Below are 18500 nucleotides of genomic sequence, written 5' to 3' on the forward strand. Positions count from 1 at the left end.
CCTGACACACATTTCACCGCTCAACGAAAGTGAAAAGAATCGACCGTTTTACGACCCGTTGGTTGGATTTATGGCTGCGGGTACCTGACGAACTGTATTTCTTTCAATTACGTCGATGCCTTCCTCCGGCCAGCATAAAACGGCCAATTTTTCTGCCCGCGGCAAACACACCTTCGAAATACGACTATTACACGAGCAAATCATAGACCCTTCGAATTTCGTTTCACTTCTTCGCTGGTGATGATCAATATATTTTCACGTTGGCGTTTATAACCCCCTCGTGGGTGATATACGTTATTGGATATGTATAGCGATTCATAAATCTGTTTAAACGAGGCTAATGTGTTCATTCAGACAGACGCGGTACAGCTGTCGAGAAAATTTGTATATATGGCAATTATATGACTGGAGTAAGTGGCATGTGTGTTACATTATGTGTACGAATATGTTCGGGTAGATGAAAATGAATTATATTTATATTCGTAGATGTTTAAATTGTATTTAAGCTGTGTTGCAGGTTGTTCACTCCTCGATACCGTTGAATTATAAACGATTTCCCACGATGTATATTAGCTCTAGACTAGATCGCTTCATTTTTGAACATTTCGTTGTATTCTTCATCGAGATGCTTGATAAAGTTCGTGTTTTCCTAAGTAACTCTTATAATCCTGGTAAATAACATATTGAGACTTTTGATCGTTCAAAGATATTTTGATCCTATCGTAGAAAGTTGATAATGATAAAACTAAATGTAAAGACAATTATCTTAAAAAGGTATATAGATCCTATATAGATCCTATGTTACGCTCTATAAATGTAATAAGATGCTTGTGGTAGTATAAAAATATCACAGAATCCCTCTTCGAATTTACACGCAATGACTTTCACGAATGATTCGAGCTATAATCTAAAGAATTCACTGATAAGTGTTTATACAATAGATCTTATAAGAATACCTTCTTTTATTTACAATCAATTCTCATTGAGAATTATAAGTAAATTATTCTGGCGTGATACTATAACGTGAATAATAAGTGTTTATCGTATGTTTGATTCTAGCTGAATCTAATGTATCTTATAAGAATGCGAACGAACTTTGACTTGTACAATACTTTGAATTACCGTAGTACCAAGAAGGGAACATTCTTAGGGGCTAACAATGTAACAAAGAGTTGTGGCATTTATAAATGCACGCCGATACAGTTATGTCGATAGAACAAAATAAATGATAGAACGAAAGCAAGAGAACGGTTCTGAAGATTTTGGATCGTTTGTACCGTACAAAAGTTCCCTAAGAATATGAGTCGGAATGTAAATCGTTCACAGCGTGCATCGATCCGAGATTTAGGTATGAAACCGCAAAGCTTTATCGAGCGTTCCATGCGGTGAAAACTCGGTTTCGAGGAGTTGCCCTTGGTACCTTATAACTTTCGTAAACATCTGTAGAAAGTCTCGCTTTCTCTAAGATAAAGATGATCCTTGACGAATCAACGAGATTGCCTTGGTTAACCTTCGCCTCGACCAAGGATGCACAAATAGTAAAGCAATCGTTATAAAGCTGGTTGAAAGTAAACGAAGAAAACGAAATAAGAAAATCTTCTTATGCCGACCTTTAGAGGCAATTACTTGGTTTTTCAGAGTTCCTTGCAAAAACGAAGAAGCGATTCGTACTTCTAATCCACCTCTTTTCTAAATGACACATTTTATCTTAGCTAAATTACGATTTAATCCTGATACATTTCTTTTACCCATTTCTACATTTTTTTTTCTATTTCCTATTGAAAGTATAAAACTGCTTTACATTCTTATCGTTTGAGTATTTCAAAATTTACGTAAAATATTTAAACGTTAGTACTGTGACCACGTGTATATCTATTACTTCTATACTTTTAGTTATCAAAAATCAAAGTTATTGAATTTTCCTCTAAACGTACCCCAAACCATCATAGTCGCCATCATCGTATTACAACTTCAAACTGACTTATATACTTGTTGAATAAGGGTTGAATGCTTTATATGACGATCGAGCGGAATCGCAGAACAAACTGGAAGAACAATTTTAGAATTGATGACAGTCCTTGGTCAACAAAGAACAGCCACGGTATTGGGCTTGGATTACCCTAGCCCTGCTTATCGTCCCGATATCCTTGGCTCCGTTTTTAGCCTGAAATCGCGGGCATAGGTGCACTTTGGCCTCTGTTTTACACACACGTGCTCACATGTTAAAGCCAGTATATCAACCACTTGAGTAAACGAGCACGTAACTTCGTTGCTCTAACAATAACCGCAGTGGCGCGCACACGGAAATCGAACCTGCTTTGGTAGCTGGAATGGCACAACACGCTTCTTCGCCCACTCTACGCATCACGATCCTATTTTAAACAGCCCGAGAATGATGAATTTGCCATAAGCAAAATTACGTCAACAACACGTCGCATTATCTTCATTACATTTTTAATGGATATTCTTTGTAAATTATATTCCTTTAATTTTGATACTTTGACGAATTTCCTGTTTTCCTTTCCATAAAATCTTCGAGTATACCGAATGGTACGAGAAGTGGTCAGATTTCAAAGCAACGATCGAATTTCTTGGAATCACTCTTAATAATAGACATCTTGAATAGCCTTATATACTTTTGATGTATTTAGACCGAATGGCGACTGTTCATTCAGAATGCCGACTATTTCCGAGGCAGAAGCTTGTATATGTCCTGACACAACACGGACACGAAATTTGCTCGTGACGTGGTGGTAGTCACGGTTATTAATAACAACTAAATAACAGGTTGACCTTCGTCGATACGTCTCGATGTATTTTAACATCAGAACGGGAAACGCGTTCGTGAAACAGGCGCCATCGTGAACTCCAGGATTCGCGTACCATTGAACGTGGTCCAAAATCCTTCGTTACCAGCGAACGATCGCGTGTGTCTCATCAGTCACTTTGTCATTGTCATCGTTGCGAAGTGACGGCAGTAAAGCGATCGTACGACACAAGCCTGAGGCCATCGAGTATTTTACGAGGCATTGTTCGACAGAAAGATCGCGCCAGTCGTATAACAGTACACATTAGAGCTCCCAGACGGTTTAAGAGCACTTTAGGGCCATGGTTTTTATTCACAGGTAAATTCGAAGGCCTCCAATGCTTTTTACGACGATCCTGTGTCCGTAAATCTCGTATACGATTTCAAAGGGCAGAATAAAAGAATCGCCGTTCTGAAGGATGTTGGAGAATATATCTGAACTGATATTAGACTGTAGAAATGACGACGATATGATTTCAAAGAGATATAGGGCTATTTTTGTATTTGCTTGTATAGGTTCGAATGTTTTCAAAATGTCGTAATCTAAACTCTCCTGGATAATAGGATACACCAATTAATTATACAAGTTACAGATTGTAATTTGTCTCTTGTCAATCAATAATAAAATTGATGATTTTATTAACATTAGTTGTAGTAATACAACTAATATTACGTGCTGAGTGGTATCTCTGGTATCTGTTACGAGTGATATCGCTGATCACTAATATCACTAATAATACTAATAAATTAGTAACTAGTTAGAAGTTTATAATTATAGTACGAGTGGCTTGAAATCTGTAAAATTTACTTGTGCAACTTTATCACGTTGATCCTATCTTGTCAACAAAATCCATTAGTATCTATAACTTGTAATACTTCACTAAATACTAATTCGATTGTGTGCAAGAGCATCTGATCACCTTTTTTTTTAAATGATTTAGAGAGTCTAAGGAATGAATCGAACGATCCCGAAACTTTGTAATACATTCGATGTAACAAAGAGACGGTTCAAGGTTTCCCTTTGGCGTGTCTAAAGAAAAAATGTGTATTTTTGCGACGATGTGTTTCTTTGCGAAAACAGACGAAAAGAATACGGAGCAACAGAGGTCGCAAATCATGCCAACTTACTCTTCGACCCCTGAAAATCCATTACGATATTTCAGGGCCGAATATTTAAGAGTATTCAAAGCGTAAGGCGCAACGGTCCACAAGGAGCCGTAAATTTCGAACAGTCAAAAGAACAGGACGCGATGTTTCCCCAGTTTCAGGTGTAGTCGATTATGAGAGAAAAGTTGAGGTTGTAAATATTTGACAGAAGGTTCCCCGGTGCTTTACGATGTTTTGAAAAGCTGTATACTTCAACAAGGCGTTAATAACCAAACAATATTACAAATGATCTCCTAGTAATAGCCTGTTTAACGATCCTAACTAAATCGTAGTAGATTTTACAAACGTATCATGTTACTTAAATCTCAACGAAGTCACGTCTATTAAAGAGACGTAAGTACATAAGTTCAACGAAGACGCGGTCACCATATTATAATTACAAATGAAGAAACGAATTCTATTTTTATAAGACTTCAACTACTAATGTACTCCTCGACGATCTATTTTTTGTATTCTGTTTCGCAATTTGCCTCTTTATAGGCATCATGCGATGTATAAAGTGACAAAATTTTATAAGCGCCGGTTCTGTCGCGTGCTTCTCAATTTAAACAATCCTGAAAATCGATCGACAAGTAGTATCTAGGAAATTCAAAAACAAATGATTTCCTTGCCATCACGAGTTAATAATAATAAACGATATACAATGGTTCATGATCGTTTTTAGATACATATCATAGAAAATTTTAATGAACGTGTTATGTACGTTGCATGTAACTTTCTCATATTCAAACTACCTGATATATTCAGAAAACATTTCTATAGGTGTTCAAATACTTTAGTGACGCGCTGTATAGCTTCTCTACGTGTTGCCTGGTTGTCTGCTTTATCTTTTACCATGTAGGTAGTTCCCAACGAAGGTCGAGTGCCGTCCACCATTCAACAACCGATCTTTCCGTCTTCTTCTACTTTCCGGATTCCTTCTCTCTATCCTGTTTCTCCCTCCTCTCTATTTGCAGTTCGCGGAGCATGCTTGGAACAACAATCGAATGCGGAAAAATTCTTGACAAGGACGCGGATGTCAAGGACACTTAACACACACATCGCTGTATCACCTGACTTACACTTTACAATGGGCCATTACCGCAGGCTGATCATTAAAGATAGGCTTTTCAGTTGACGCCGGTCTACCTCTTACCAACGAGATCATTCTTAGTGTACAATTGAACTTTTCATATTCATACGATCGCCGTCTAAAACGGGTGACCGCTATTATTCGTTATCTTTCCTTTGTTATCCGACCACACAAGCTTGTACACTCAAAGTACATTTTATATTAATGTCGAAAACGGAATTTCCAGTAGTAATCAGAACAAAATCCACGAAAAGAGGAAAAACCAATGGGTTTAATGTGATCGCTGCGTTACTAGAATATTACTCCACTATCCTCGATACCCTGATTCGTTTTAATCACGCTGTTATTTAATGTTGAGATTCGTCAGATTCGTAATCGATACATTTATAATTGGTAATAACCATAAGCATGAAATCTGCAGTTGCGCAGTCCGTTTAAGAGGCAGACGTTAGTTTCTAAACGAGCCCAACGATTTATAAAATTAATTGTTCATATGATCTTTTGATTAATTCGTACATCGTAAAATACAATACATAATAAATATACACTCATACTACTACATAGTACGTACATTAATGAAATGTTAAGTCAAACACGAATGTTAATGATGATCGCGAAGAGCAATTATTATACTTACCTGAATTTTGCAGGAAGCTCCATTTTTTCCATCGTCGTGATCGTGATTTTCCGTCGTGAATCCTCGCGTCTACGGTTCTGGCCTTGACGTGTCTCGATACGACGTACATGAGCTTACACTGACGTACACTATGTGCACACAGCTGCATACAGGTCACGAGGACGTGACGTCTAGTTGGAGCACGTACGCGCGTCAACAAAAATTAATCATAACGCAATGTAGAAACTGCTCCAAATTTCGGCTACCTCGATGAATCACCTGTAATTAAACATAGTTAAATATATCAGAGAAAATCATACACTTTAGACATTTTATAACGAAAACACATAAATATTGATAAAAATATATAAATTAACGAGAAGCTGACGGCTAAAAGAAATATTTATCGTCATCTTATATTATCGTACATTAATAAATTTTAATTATTTGTTTAGGAACGATATATTAAAATCGAATACGTGATTCATATTCATAGATATCGTTGTTTGTACTAATAACGATAGTCTTGTTACGAGATTAGAAAAATCTTTATTATCTCGTATGTATCTTAGAAACAAAATAGTCTAGAGATAAAGAACTTTTCCAGAAGATTTTGCTGTAAATTTTGTTGAAAGATTATGCCATAATATGAATAAGTACATGTATGCAAGAAGAAGGTAATAAAGAGTGAAACTATAGCCGATGTAATTTGAGAGATTGTATCGCGGCGTTCAATCGTTCAGATTGCTCGAGAATTTTGTAGGCAAAGAAGGAAGTTTTAGCTTGCAATCTCGGAAATTACTTCAACTTTTGAAACATTGTTTTACCACTCTCCATTGATGCATATTCTCGAGGCCATTACTGATTCTTATTAGTATATTAGTATTACAACATATGTATTGATTGATATTATATCATTGTAATTGATGTATGTTATTGATAATGTAATAGGATTTAATCTCCTCTTTCTTGTAAAACAAAAGTGGAAAAACTTTTATTACAGAATTTAACTTCTTTGGATTTCTAAAATCTATGTTGATAGAAGTTATACTTCGTAACACAGAGAACCAAATTTTCTTATAGTATCTAATTTCGTAAGACTTTTGAAACAATGTCAAAGCGTAATTCTTCAGTATCATGACAATTACTATCAACGACATAGTCGTAAACAGCCATCATCCATCGTTCTACGTATTCCAATTGAGCGACAGAATAATTTATTCTTACGAAATGAAATTGTAGATTCCATGTGAACCCTGTTAATGACAAACCGGTTCGATATCGTGCCATGGCATCGCGAATGTACTCCCCAGCAACATAACGAAAATGTGCGTGTGATTCACGCGAATCATGAGTTCGTATGCGACGAGATGCATTAAATGGTAGAGCGTATCAAAAGAAACGTACACGTGCGAATAATCCACGTGTATGCAAGTATAAACACACAGACCCAGTCTTGGGATTTCGGGTCGATAGCCGTGACGTCAGTGAATCAAACGAAAGAGAGTAGGAGAGAGGAAAACGGCGCACGTTGATAGAGAGATAAGAGAGTGGAGAAAAATAGAAAAGTTGTTTATAGAAAACCAGAGAGAAGGAGAGAGAGAAAGAGAGATATAGCGAAAAAGAACAGGACAGGGTAGTTAAAGAGGAAAGAGAGGGAGAGAGAGAGAGAGAAACGAAGAGGCGAATGAAGTTCAAGGTTGACGCGCTTGAATGCACGTCCCACGCGGAAAATAGGAAAAGAGAGCGAATGTATTTTCCAACTCCGAGGAGAAACGTGAATCGGATGATAGACAAGCGGTACGATTGTCGGTAGGGAAATCTGCGAACAAACTTTGTCTCCTGTGAAACCAACCATGATTGATCAACCACTGTGGCTATTTTAATGGAAAGCCACTCGCGGAGCTTCCATTCACTTGTGGAATCGTAATCCGTTGAAAATGAAACATGTCGATTTTGTTAGATAGAAAACTCCTTGAAATCACTTTGATAAAAATCGAGAAAAAACGAGTCGATAGGCAAATTCATGAAAGAAATGAAATTTCATTGACTCCCATTAGCAATAAGGGAGCCATTATCAATGACATAAGATTGTATTATCATAATAGGACTACGAAGTTATGAATGTTACAACATTTCCTATGTAGCTACGGGAAATAACAAAAATTTTGTAATTGTAATTTTAATTCGACGTTCAGATGATTCCATAGAATCGTTAATTGTTATTACGTGTTAATGGTGACATCAGCAACAATGTCGCACTATATGAACATCTATAACGAAGCACGTGTTAGATGATAAAATTCGAGGAAGTTATAAACAAGAATATTTTCTCATTTGGTTCGCTTCTTTCCAGAAAATCGCGTGTTTGGTGGGTGTTTCATAATGAGACGTCCTAGTGACATTATTACGAGGCGATAATCCTCGTGACTAAGCGCAGTAACAACGTGGATAACTTGCGGCGCATTGCAATCCTTTTGTATACATCACAGATGGATAGGTGCAAAATATACAAATTTTATATTACGGCATATAGTCATAAAAAAGATAGAAATTGATAAAACGGTCCAAATACCAACTACAAAAATCAGAAGATCGAATGTCACAAGAAATTCGGATTTACACAATAAAAGATTCTATTTGTTTATAAGTAAAATTTAACTCGAATCTAAACAGCTAATGAATATACGTTCAATACTTCTCATCGATCGTGATGATTAATAATAACAACGTATCACAATAGATGATTTTATTAATTTATTAATTTATTAATTTAGCAAGCTAAAAGACTGAAATTGTATCCATAATATACAGGGACTCTATTTGTTCAAGGTAATCGACATGAAACAGTCTACAGCTATGATGCACAGGTATGATGCAACTGCATGAATCGTAATCAACCGCGAGAGCGCGTTTAAAAAGCGGTGCCAGAATTTTAATCGGCTCGTAATTTCGCTGTTAATTTCGTAATCGGGAAGATATCTGAAATGCGCGCGATAAATTGACACAGGCGTCCAAGAACATCGGATTACTTGTGAAAAACAACGTGAGCGAAAAACAAACAGGCCTTTAAAAAAAATGGACGAAATGAAGAAAAAAGAAGAGAGGAGCTATCTTTTAATAAGATATCTGAAAATAAAAAGAAGCAACGTCGAAGTTAAGAAGGTCGGGTCACAACGTACAAACGTTTCGTCGGATTACGAAAACAGTCCAGTTTTCCCCACGCGATTAAAGGTTTTCGCAGAACTAATAGCATCGACAGCGACACGATACACGATATCTTTCAAACATCCCGGAAGAACGAGGAAGCCGCAGACCCGCTCAGGAGTGTAATCCTGAAAGGGGAATTGGACTAGATCCTTGTTCCATTGGCCTAGCAAACTCCAACTGGATCTCGAGTTTGTTGTCTCGACTCTCCACTGTACTCAGACCGTAATCGTATTTGGGTTAGCATGCCCGGACGTGACCTGGACGTGGTAACCTTGAACTTGCCGCCCCCGGACGAGCCAACATCAACTCCCAAACCCTGTTCCATCACGAGAGAAGGATGGGTACCGGTAATACATTCCAAGAAGAGAAGAAAATAACCAGAAATCTAAGGACATGAAAGAGAATTTACTTTTAGTTCGCTCCACTAGGCCTTCTCTCGACTTGCTTCTTATAGCTCGTAAAACTGAATCTTCAAAAGAGAACTTCCTGGTACGACTAGATATTCGTTTGCTTTAATATTTTGTATCCTGCAATATATATATATGAATTTCATCTTTAACTCTAAACACAAAGAAAATATTGATAGATTTCTGATTTTACTAACATATGTGGAAGAATATTTATCATTTAATAAGAACACGTTTGAAGTTACTCAAAGTTAAATTAAAAATTGATCATGATCTAATTGGCTGGTAATAGAGTAGAAATATCACTGAAATTGTGTCAAGAATGTAAACTTCTTTTAGTACTGAAGAAGTTTATGTAGCATTTCTTGTTCTGAAGTTAGATGCAGAATTTATTTCACTAATTAGAGTTGTTCATACGCAACTTGTACTCTTGAACATAAAAATTCGCTTATTCTTGTTAATGTATAAGACAAATTAATTGTCTATTGAAGATAATGGGTCAAATAAAGCCACATTTTATTAGGGAATCTTTCATCCTTAAACAATAATCCGTCCTCGACTCAACTTTCAACGAGCACAACGTGTAAGATCCCATTAATAACGCTAATCAACACTAATCGAGTTGGAACCTAGTGATTCGGTACAAAGAACTACTTAAGCGGCTAAAATGATTCGATATAAGAGCGCTACATTCTAAATTATTCGTTCTGGCTAAACATTTACAAAACTATTTTTCATATTCAACCAAATTTAGATGATTTACATAACCTATAAGCAAATTAAATATTATATTCGTTCAATCATAATTGAACTCTTGTTTACCTTTAACGTACAAAGTTCTTCTTTTGAATGTTTTAATTCAAGGTAAGATCATTTGTATGCATGAAAATAACGTTCATCTCTACGTTGTATATTTTCATAGCGTATTAGGTGGATCTTCTTGAGATCAACTTTTCCCAAGCCTTGGGGCGAATAAGACAGTCATGGACGACCTCGGGCAAGTGTTGGCTCCCAGCTACGTATAACGGGTTGCCCGTGACCGGGGAGAACCTTGGCCATGGATGTACGCCGGGTGTAGTGACGCAGGCGTCGCGACGCGCGCGTTTATTTCTTTCATGATTGCTTTTTCCTACAATTTAAAAAAAATAGGCAATTCAAACTACTAAATTTTGCAAAGCAACGCATTTCCTTATAAATTTTTTGATCTCCTGATTTTTATAATTTCAATTTGGGAATTTTATTCTACTGAAATATCCTGCAAATAATGCATTTAGAAAATATATATTAAATATGCTTCTTTCGAAAAATATATTCCAATATATTTTCTATAAGATAAAAGAACTAGAGCAATACTCTGTTTCTTATCCATAAGAGATTTACGCAAGTTCACATTCGAGCACCATATACATTGCAGAATGTATTCTATAACGTAGATATAAGTAGGTTACATCAGAAAACAGATGGTAGCATGCTCAAGACTAATATTACCCAGAGGTGGAAGTAGTTCCCACTTCACGAGAAAACTCGTAAAAGCTTGATATGTACTTTGTCACCCTACATTATAGGTAGAAACCTACCACAAACATTTAGATCCTTTTCCTTATGTTCCTTTCTATGACAAAAAGTTGATACAATATTTAGCTTTTCATATTCTGGGATCGCCACAAAGAGTACTATTTAATTAAATATAAAAAAAGATGAATACAATAAAACATTAATTTATTCATTATTCATTTATGTCTGTGTCCTAATGAGCTGCTACATTTTTTGCGTTAATCAGTAATCAATAACTCTTAGCCATTCTAATTAGAACTTTCATCTCATGTCACAATGTAAAAAATATTCTAGGCGTAATAGGCGTTAATAGTACAGCTTACCCTAGAAAAATCATCGGCGGCTTTGCATCAGTCTCAACCGGCTACATACAACTAGCGATGGGATCGAAATCCTCGTGATCTTGTACCAAATTCAAGTTCTGTAAAGTTAATTAAAGCAAATACAATACAAATTTTAAAATAACTTTACTCAGCGTGCGCAAACTTAATATTAATTTTTTATATATTTGTTTTATTACGAATTCGATTTGTCGTTAGAAATATATATATCTTATTACGCTATCATACTATATGTAAATGCATTAGTAATAATCAATCGATATCCGAATATTTTAATTAACAAATTCATTCATAACCTATATAACAACTTAATAGCGTCATTCGTAAAAAATCCCAAAATCATACAATATACATACATGTACAATACAGATTCATAATTTGTCCAATCATCGAATTCAAACGAATATTCTAAAAGTATTTAATAATATATATATTAATTATATAGTCTAAAAATTGTATTTCGGTTCGTGTCCATCGCTACTTATAACGGTTTGCCCGTGACCAGCAAAGACCTTGGCAATGACTTGCGCGACACGCTGCGACGCACGACAAGCCGGCTGGCAGCGCGCATGCGCTGATTGCGCGCGCATCTCGCTCGATGCATATCCCGGAGGTCGCATATCCCGTGCACACCGACGACAGTAACCTTGACCTTATACCTCGGCCCGCTGGCCAACGAGGTCCATCCACTCTTGATCGGTTGAAGGTCACCAACACCGTGGCTAGGAAGTCGGGACGAGAAGAGGCAGGCAAGCTGATGGTAACGGCGGCGGAGAGTAAGAGAGGACCTAGCAAAATCCAGCCGCTCGATCTCCCTCGAGGACGCGTTAACGATTCTCAATTATGTACCACGCGTCAGCTCTTGTCTCACTGCATCTACCCTTACCATCGTAACTTTTCTTTTTTTTCCCCTATATCTCAGTCTCACTATGCATGTCTGCCCAATTCGTTCCGGTTCATGTACATATGCTCGCAATTTTTACTTTTACTATCAATCACCCCATTTTCATTTTCGTTCAGCGTTTTACCCATTCGATTTTTGGTTTTATGGTCCAAAGTTACATGTGGAAATAACAAGAAAAGTTGCAACAGGAATTCCAATATATCATTTACCTTTCCAAAAGGACGAATATGTGGACGATATTACTGCAATATAGGAAGTTTTAAATTCCTGCCACTTGAAACCACAATCAAGTGATCTGATTGTATTTTATAGTAACAGATTTATACTATAAATAGCTAAGGCAGCAACAGCGTAGGTTGATTTTTAATATTTCTTTATACTTAGCTAGATAATCTTTGCATTGAAATATTAGGCAATTTTAGGTTTTAAGACTTGAGACGATGGTAGTAAAAAGTAAAAACTTTTATATTAACCAAAATAATCATAACGATCTATCAGCTTTAATGTGGGCATAATCTGCAGAATATTTACTTTATTTTCAAAATTAGAATAGGTAAACAAATAAAACTTAATCATTAATCAAGCTTCTCTAATTAAATGCCAAAATAAATAAGAACAGAGCAATAAACTGAACGAGATTCTTATCTGATGCATTTAGTAAATTCACTTCTTGTGTGAATTGACAATATAGTCGATGAAAGAGAAAATGAAGTGTTCGATGTGTTCATAAAGAGATTACAAAGTCTTAAGGCTTATATCTAATGTTACACACAGTGAAAATGAAATGCTTGTCTCGCAAACGATCCTCATACAGATTAGAGACGGTGGAAAGTCGAGGTCGCCCTTGACGTAAGCGCCAACCGCGTAAAGATACACATACACACCGACAATCTTTCATAAAAGAGCCTAAGCCAGGAAACTTGACCTGATCGAGTAACATACGTCAATTGGTCATTGTTTATACTACTAAAAAAAGAATAAATACCAGTACCAAAAACAATATCTTATCAACACTTGATATTTCTAAAAATCGAACACGTTCCTTGTCATAATTATCATGATACATTATTCGCCGATAGTGTTGTTGAAAAACACGTTTCACCAAATGTTTCTCATTCGTTACACTATAGCCTATTTTTCAATTGTAGGTATTTCTGGTACAATTTCTAGTCATAATTTTAACTCGAATTGAAAGCCATCGGTTTAGTTCAAGGTTTCGAAATTTACTAAGTTCAACTTATACATTCAATGTTATCAGATGATTCAATTAAAAAAGTCGATAACCTAACCGTAATTAGAATATTGTTTCATAATATATGTACGTGAACAATTCTTCTTATACATAAATGAATTTTTACTTAACCTCTATTAACATGGAGATGCAACGAAGAGTTACAACAATTTAGCAATTGGAATAAGACTTTTGATAATATACATTTGATAATATACGAAGTAAAACGTATATATATATTCCACGATAAAGACATACTTACTGATAACTTAAAAATCGAAAGTTAGAAACAGCTCTTCTTCTAAAAGTCATCAACGTTGGCGCCAGTACATCTTTAAGACTTACGAACATCGTTACAGTGCCTACAAGTGTTTGGCGCCGAATGCAAACTTGGCTCGCGCAAGGCAAATTAGAACAAGTGGATATTACCACGCCCGAGATATATCGGTGCGTCCTTTAAAATTAAATTGATTACGATTTTCTAAAATTGTCTTCGAGGAAGTAACGAATATAAGCTATCACAATTGCAATTCATATTAAACGTACCTCTGCTCTAATATCGTAGATCATAAACGTGTTTTAATAAAAACCCCATATCACAATTTCTTCGAAAAAGAAAATACATTCCCATGATAAACGTTTTAATATAAACGATTAACCTTTATAAGTACATAATATTTAATGGTTTTTCTATCTCTTAAAATATTCGTAGAAATGAAAATCGGATTTTGTTACCAATAATATTTTGAAATACTTTAAAGATTATATCTTTCAACAGGTGTAATAAGATCATATATGGAAAACCTTTTACAGAAACCTAGAAACATGTAATTACAATCTATTTACTTCCAATGTATTCGCTATGTACCAAAGATACTGCATTTCATCGTATTATGAAATTTATGTGTTACTAAGCTCGGCCTTGACATCGACCGTTGCAACGGGTCGCCTCTGCGTAGTTACATCATCGTTAATATTTCCTCAATTTTCTGGCAATTAACACAAATTCTTAAATAATAAAAACACTTTCTAACAATATCAACAACATAGAAAATAGAGAAAAAATAGAGAACAATCGTAGTAGTAAATCATACTGCATGTGTACATGTATGTATATTTCTAGAAACTAACACCAATGATGAAGCCGGAAGGCGATGATGCGATTTTTGGCAGCGAGCCAAAAAAAGTCTCATCGACGCCACTTTCATTGCAACAACGTCAACGTAAAACGATCTTTCTAAATGCCATCGGCCTTGTCCTTGACATCGACCGCAGCGTCCCGACGCTACGCAGCCACGATTGCATCAGAATGTTCGATGCACGGAATACACCCAGGAAGGGTGCCGTTAGCAGTGGAAGTATAGAGAAGGGGAAATGTAATACCATGTTGATCATAGTGGGAGGCTTTACGCAGCTGGACAGGTGAGTAGTGAAATTTATCTATATCATTTAGCCTCGCGCTGCAACACTTTATGAATCATATCAAGCATCATTTTACCTTCATCTCAGAAAAAACGTCTGCATTTATATTATCTTCTTTTTCTTTTATTCTTTTGGAAAGAATTCTTAATGTATTTCCTAAATATCGATAAATTTATTTATAAAATTTTTTCGCAATTTACGAACCTTAATTATTTACTTAACTTTGCAGATGTGTCAATAAATATAAATATACAATATATGTACAAAAATGGTTGTGTAAACTATATACACAATATGTATTTATGTACAAAATGCATTATTTACACTGTTACAAAAATATTGCAAAGTAATATCTGTTTTTCGGTGTTTTGTCATACTGTTGTTAAAAGTTTAGGATTATAAAGAAGTAGAGATTACAAATTTATACAATCATTTTGTATTCTACATAAAATAAATTATTTTGTCTTTTTTCTCTTCTGAGCTTTAAACTTCCCTCGAAGTGGTTTACCACCACTATTCTTCTTTCCGCGTCCCTTAGTTTTTTCTTTTGCTTTCGCCGCACGTAAATCTTTCTTCATTCTCGGATCAACTAATTTATAACGTCCTTTAACACCTGGTGGTCTTGCCGCTTTCTTCTGTGCCATATGTTTTTTCATCACTACGTAAGTAACATTCTTCTTCGGCTCTTTATGGGCTTTCTTATATAATCTACAAAAAGAATCATAACCATATATAATACAGAAATACAAACTGAATTAGTATTATCATCAAAAACTTGCACTTACGCTTGAACTTGTTTCGCTTTCTCTCTATCGCTAATGTCAGTGTTATCCATTATTGTTTCCACTTTTTTCTTTGCTTTTTCTAATTTACGTAACGCTCTTCGCTTCTTTCTTGACTTTGCTTCTATTACTTTTTTGATTGGTCTAACATTTAAGTCCTCAACACGTTTTTTATATTCATCAACAAGTTCCTTAGGTACCGGCATCACATTCTTCATGTGTTTTTCTTCATCTTGTACAAACCAATCTGGTAATTTTTCATCGTTAAATGCATATCTATTCCAGGCTGAATCTACTAAATCCCTTCGAGTTTTTTTACTTTGAATTAATAGTGATCCTAATGCTAAATCTTCTTCTGATAAACGTTTCCTTTTCTTTGATTTTGCATCTATATATTATACATATAATTACATTATGTTCTATATTTACTACATAAAGCTATTCTTCTATATTCATGTAATATACTTACTAGTCGCCTGAGGATTATCTTTGCCGCTAATTTTATCTTTTTTAGATTTTGTAGTTGAAACCATTTTGTCAACATCATAATCAGAGTCTGTATCATCACTATTATAGTCGTTATTGTTCTCGCCATCTCCTTGTTTCTTTTTTTGTATATTCTTAGATTTTTTTACTTTACTTTCTTTATCACTATCTATGGAACTGTCTTGTCCTATTATACGACCCCCTTTCTTTTTATATTCCTCGACCATTTTATCCAATTCAAAATCTTCATCCTTTTCAACTTCTAAGTTTTTAAATATATCCTTCTCAAACCATAATTCTGCTTTGTGAATTCTTTTAGTTTTCTTGTCTCTATGATCTAAATCAGTTAATAAAGGATTCTCTGGATCTTCATCAATATTTTTTCTCTTTTTAGAAACTTTCTTTGTATCGTCGTCGTCAGATTCATTTAAACCTAAAATTCATTTGTGTAAAAATATTACAAGCTTTTATAAATATAAAAAGAAATTATAACAATAAATACAACAATAAATACCTAAGCCTGACTTATTGCTGTCTGAATCATCATCTGAAGCATCGCTTGAATCCTCTGGTTCACTATCTTCTGTTTTATAGTATAAATTTGAGCTATCTAAATGTCCTTCATCCTTATTATATCTAACCTTTTTTGGTTTTCTTTGTTCTGCATCTGAATCTACATCACTTTGTGCTACTAGATCAGGATCTTGATCCATTATATTTGCTAACTGTTGATGTGTTTTAATGTCTTTTAAACTAAACATATCATCTCCTTCTAATACAGGACCTTCATTTCCTTTATGAATCATTTTTAGTTTCAATCGTTCATTTAATTTTTGCCTTTCTTTGTTAGCTTTCTTCTTTTTCCGTTTAAGCTCTCTAGCTTCTTCTTCTCTAAGTTCTTCTATTTGTTTTCTAATTTGTTCATCTTCCAAATCTTCCAGTTCTTCTTGACTCATAGGTGGTGCTTTTGTTGCCTCATCAGGCAAATTTTGTACATTTTCATCTGGTTCTTTTTCTTTTAAAGATTCCTTTACTGCCTTCCACCAATTAATTAAACTTCGTAAATCCTTTTTTCCTAATACTTTAATATCCTTACAACATTCCTTAATTTCTTTGGTGGTCTTCTCATGATTTGCTATTGTTTCATCATCAAAAACAATTTCAGAAGCATTCTGCAATGCTTCCACAGCATTTTCATGTGCTATAAAATCTTTAACAGATAGCTTATGATATAAAGTATAATCATTTTCTGGGTAACCCTCCACTTTATCTTTCTTTTTCGCAGGATTATATACATTTAATTTATTTGTGGGCTCAATTTCTAATTCTGAGAAAACATATTTTGGATCTAAAAATTTAGGATCTAATTTATCTGGCGCAATATAATACTGACAAACAACAAAAATTTCAGCAGATTCTGCACGTGATGCTTGTGGTTTAGTTGCATGTACCTTAATTAAAACACAGAAATTCAATATTAATATATTGAAAATTATATTTCTATGATAAAAATGTTATATATACCTTCCTGAATAATTGCTTTAACACCCAAACTAGTGCATTATAATCTTTTGAACGAAAAACTTTAGTTATAAACCAACCACCAGGTCGTAAGAAATATGTTGCCATTTTAAGAGCAGCTAGAGTTAAGACAATTTGTTGATATGCATCATGGAGCCAGTTTTTACCAACATTTGGTGCTCCATCATGAAGTACAACGTCAGCTTTCCAAGTTTTCAATTCACGTGATATTGATACACGGCATTTGTCTGTTGTTATATCTTCAACTAAACTAATACATCCTGGAATGGGCTTTATGGGAAACAAGTCTACACCTATTATTACAGAAGATACTGGCATATTTTGTCGAGCGATTTGCATCCACCCTCCAGGAGCTGCACACAAATCTATGCATACTCGGGATTTTTGCAAAAACTCAAATTTTCGATTCATCTGAATTAATTTAAAAGCAGCACGTGACCTATAACCTATAAAACATAACCTATTAAAAGAGCTACTTGTAAATAATATATAATGAAATAAAACTTTAAAAGTAAATCACATGCAACATTAAATATTTCACATTAAATCATTTATTGGATAAGGAAACAGTTTAATTTTTTAAACCTTTATTTCATTTATAAAAGAATATTTTTAAATTCTTACCAGTTTCTTTTGCTAATTGGTAAAATTTATCCTTCCTCTGCTTTCCAATTTTTCTTCTTTTACCACCCATTTTGAATTGCAATAAACTGTACTTTTTATAGGAAAATTATTTTAATTGAAAGCTCGTAACTTATTTACGTACAAACGGATTGAAATGGACATGTAATGCAACACGTCGTTCTACAGCGCTACATGCCACCACAAACGAAAAATTTAGGAGTAGGGATACACAAAAAGAAATAAATCTCTATAGTCTGTTCAACAAGATGAGAACGGAAATGACGCGATTTAGGTATAGTCGTTGTCACACAATAAACGTAAACGAAGATTGTAATA

General features: G+C 34.8%; 2 protein-coding genes and 2 long non-coding RNA genes across 5 annotated transcripts in view; 1 reads left to right on the plus strand and 3 right to left on the minus strand.

Moving 5' to 3' along the window:
* Positions 1 to 12575, minus strand: part of LOC105682052 — a 128356-nt gene extending 115781 nt beyond the window's left edge. Inside the window, exons 1-4 of one of the 2 annotated variants that reach the window (XR_002947970.2) lie at positions 11530 to 12574; positions 11156 to 11253; positions 10101 to 10407; positions 5683 to 5940 (exon numbers count right to left, since the gene is read on the minus strand). This is a non-coding gene — a long non-coding RNA (uncharacterized LOC105682052). Of the gene's footprint in view, positions 1 to 5678; positions 5941 to 10100; positions 10408 to 11155; positions 11254 to 11529 lie in introns of both variants that reach the window. The other variant, XR_001102781.3, reaches the window with a different exon arrangement.
* Positions 8114 to 9629, minus strand: LOC117152544. Its single transcript, XR_004462929.1, has 2 exons — positions 9281 to 9629; positions 8114 to 9187 (listed from the first exon to the last, which is right to left on the minus strand). It is a non-coding gene; the product is annotated as an uncharacterized LOC117152544 (long non-coding RNA).
* Positions 12576 to 13564: 989 nt separating the features above from the next.
* LOC112214046 lies at positions 13565 to 15104 on the plus strand. The gene is made up of 3 exons (XM_033324701.1): positions 13565 to 13755; positions 14432 to 14730; positions 14960 to 15104. Exons 2-3 carry the CDS (start codon positions 14444 to 14446, stop codon positions 15078 to 15080), a joined length of 408 nt encoding a protein of 135 aa, XP_033180592.1. The 5' UTR covers positions 13565 to 13755; positions 14432 to 14443; the 3' UTR covers positions 15081 to 15104.
* Positions 14992 to 18385, minus strand: LOC100745038 (pre-rRNA 2'-O-ribose RNA methyltransferase FTSJ3). The gene is made up of 6 exons (XM_003485465.4): positions 18165 to 18385; positions 17523 to 17986; positions 16513 to 17449; positions 15982 to 16431; positions 15516 to 15900; positions 14992 to 15438 (listed from the first exon to the last, which is right to left on the minus strand). Exons 1-6 carry the CDS (start codon positions 18232 to 18234, stop codon positions 15186 to 15188), a joined length of 2559 nt encoding a protein of 852 aa, XP_003485513.1. The 5' UTR covers positions 18235 to 18385; the 3' UTR covers positions 14992 to 15185.
* Positions 18386 to 18500: the final 115 nt, after the last annotated feature.

This window comes from Bombus impatiens, unplaced genomic scaffold (genome assembly GCF_000188095.3).
Source record: "Bombus impatiens unplaced genomic scaffold, BIMP_2.2 scf_0060, whole genome shotgun sequence".
In the NCBI taxonomy this organism is placed as follows: Eukaryota; Metazoa; Arthropoda; class Insecta; order Hymenoptera; family Apidae; genus Bombus; species Bombus impatiens.

Excerpts from the sequence above, each read along its gene's own strand:
- LOC112214046 (XM_033324701.1), top strand. The coding sequence starts at position 14,444 with ATGATGAAGCCGGAAGGCGATGATGCGATTTTTGGCAGCGAGCCAAAA. Across the intron at positions 14,731-14,959 it reads GGCTTTACGCAGCTGGACAG|ATGTGTCAATAAATATAAAT; the intron begins GTGAGTAGTGAA and ends TTAACTTTGCAG.
- LOC100745038 (XM_003485465.4), bottom strand. The coding sequence starts at position 18,234 with ATGGGTGGTAAAAGAAGAAAAATTGGAAAGCAGAGGAAGGATAAATTT. Across the intron at positions 16,432-16,512 it reads CAGCAATAAGTCAGGCTTAG|GTTTAAATGAATCTGACGAC; the intron begins GTATTTATTGTT and ends AATGAATTTTAG. Across the intron at positions 15,439-15,515 it reads AAAGCGAAACAAGTTCAAGC|ATTATATAAGAAAGCCCATA; the intron begins GTAAGTGCAAGT and ends TTCTTTTTGTAG.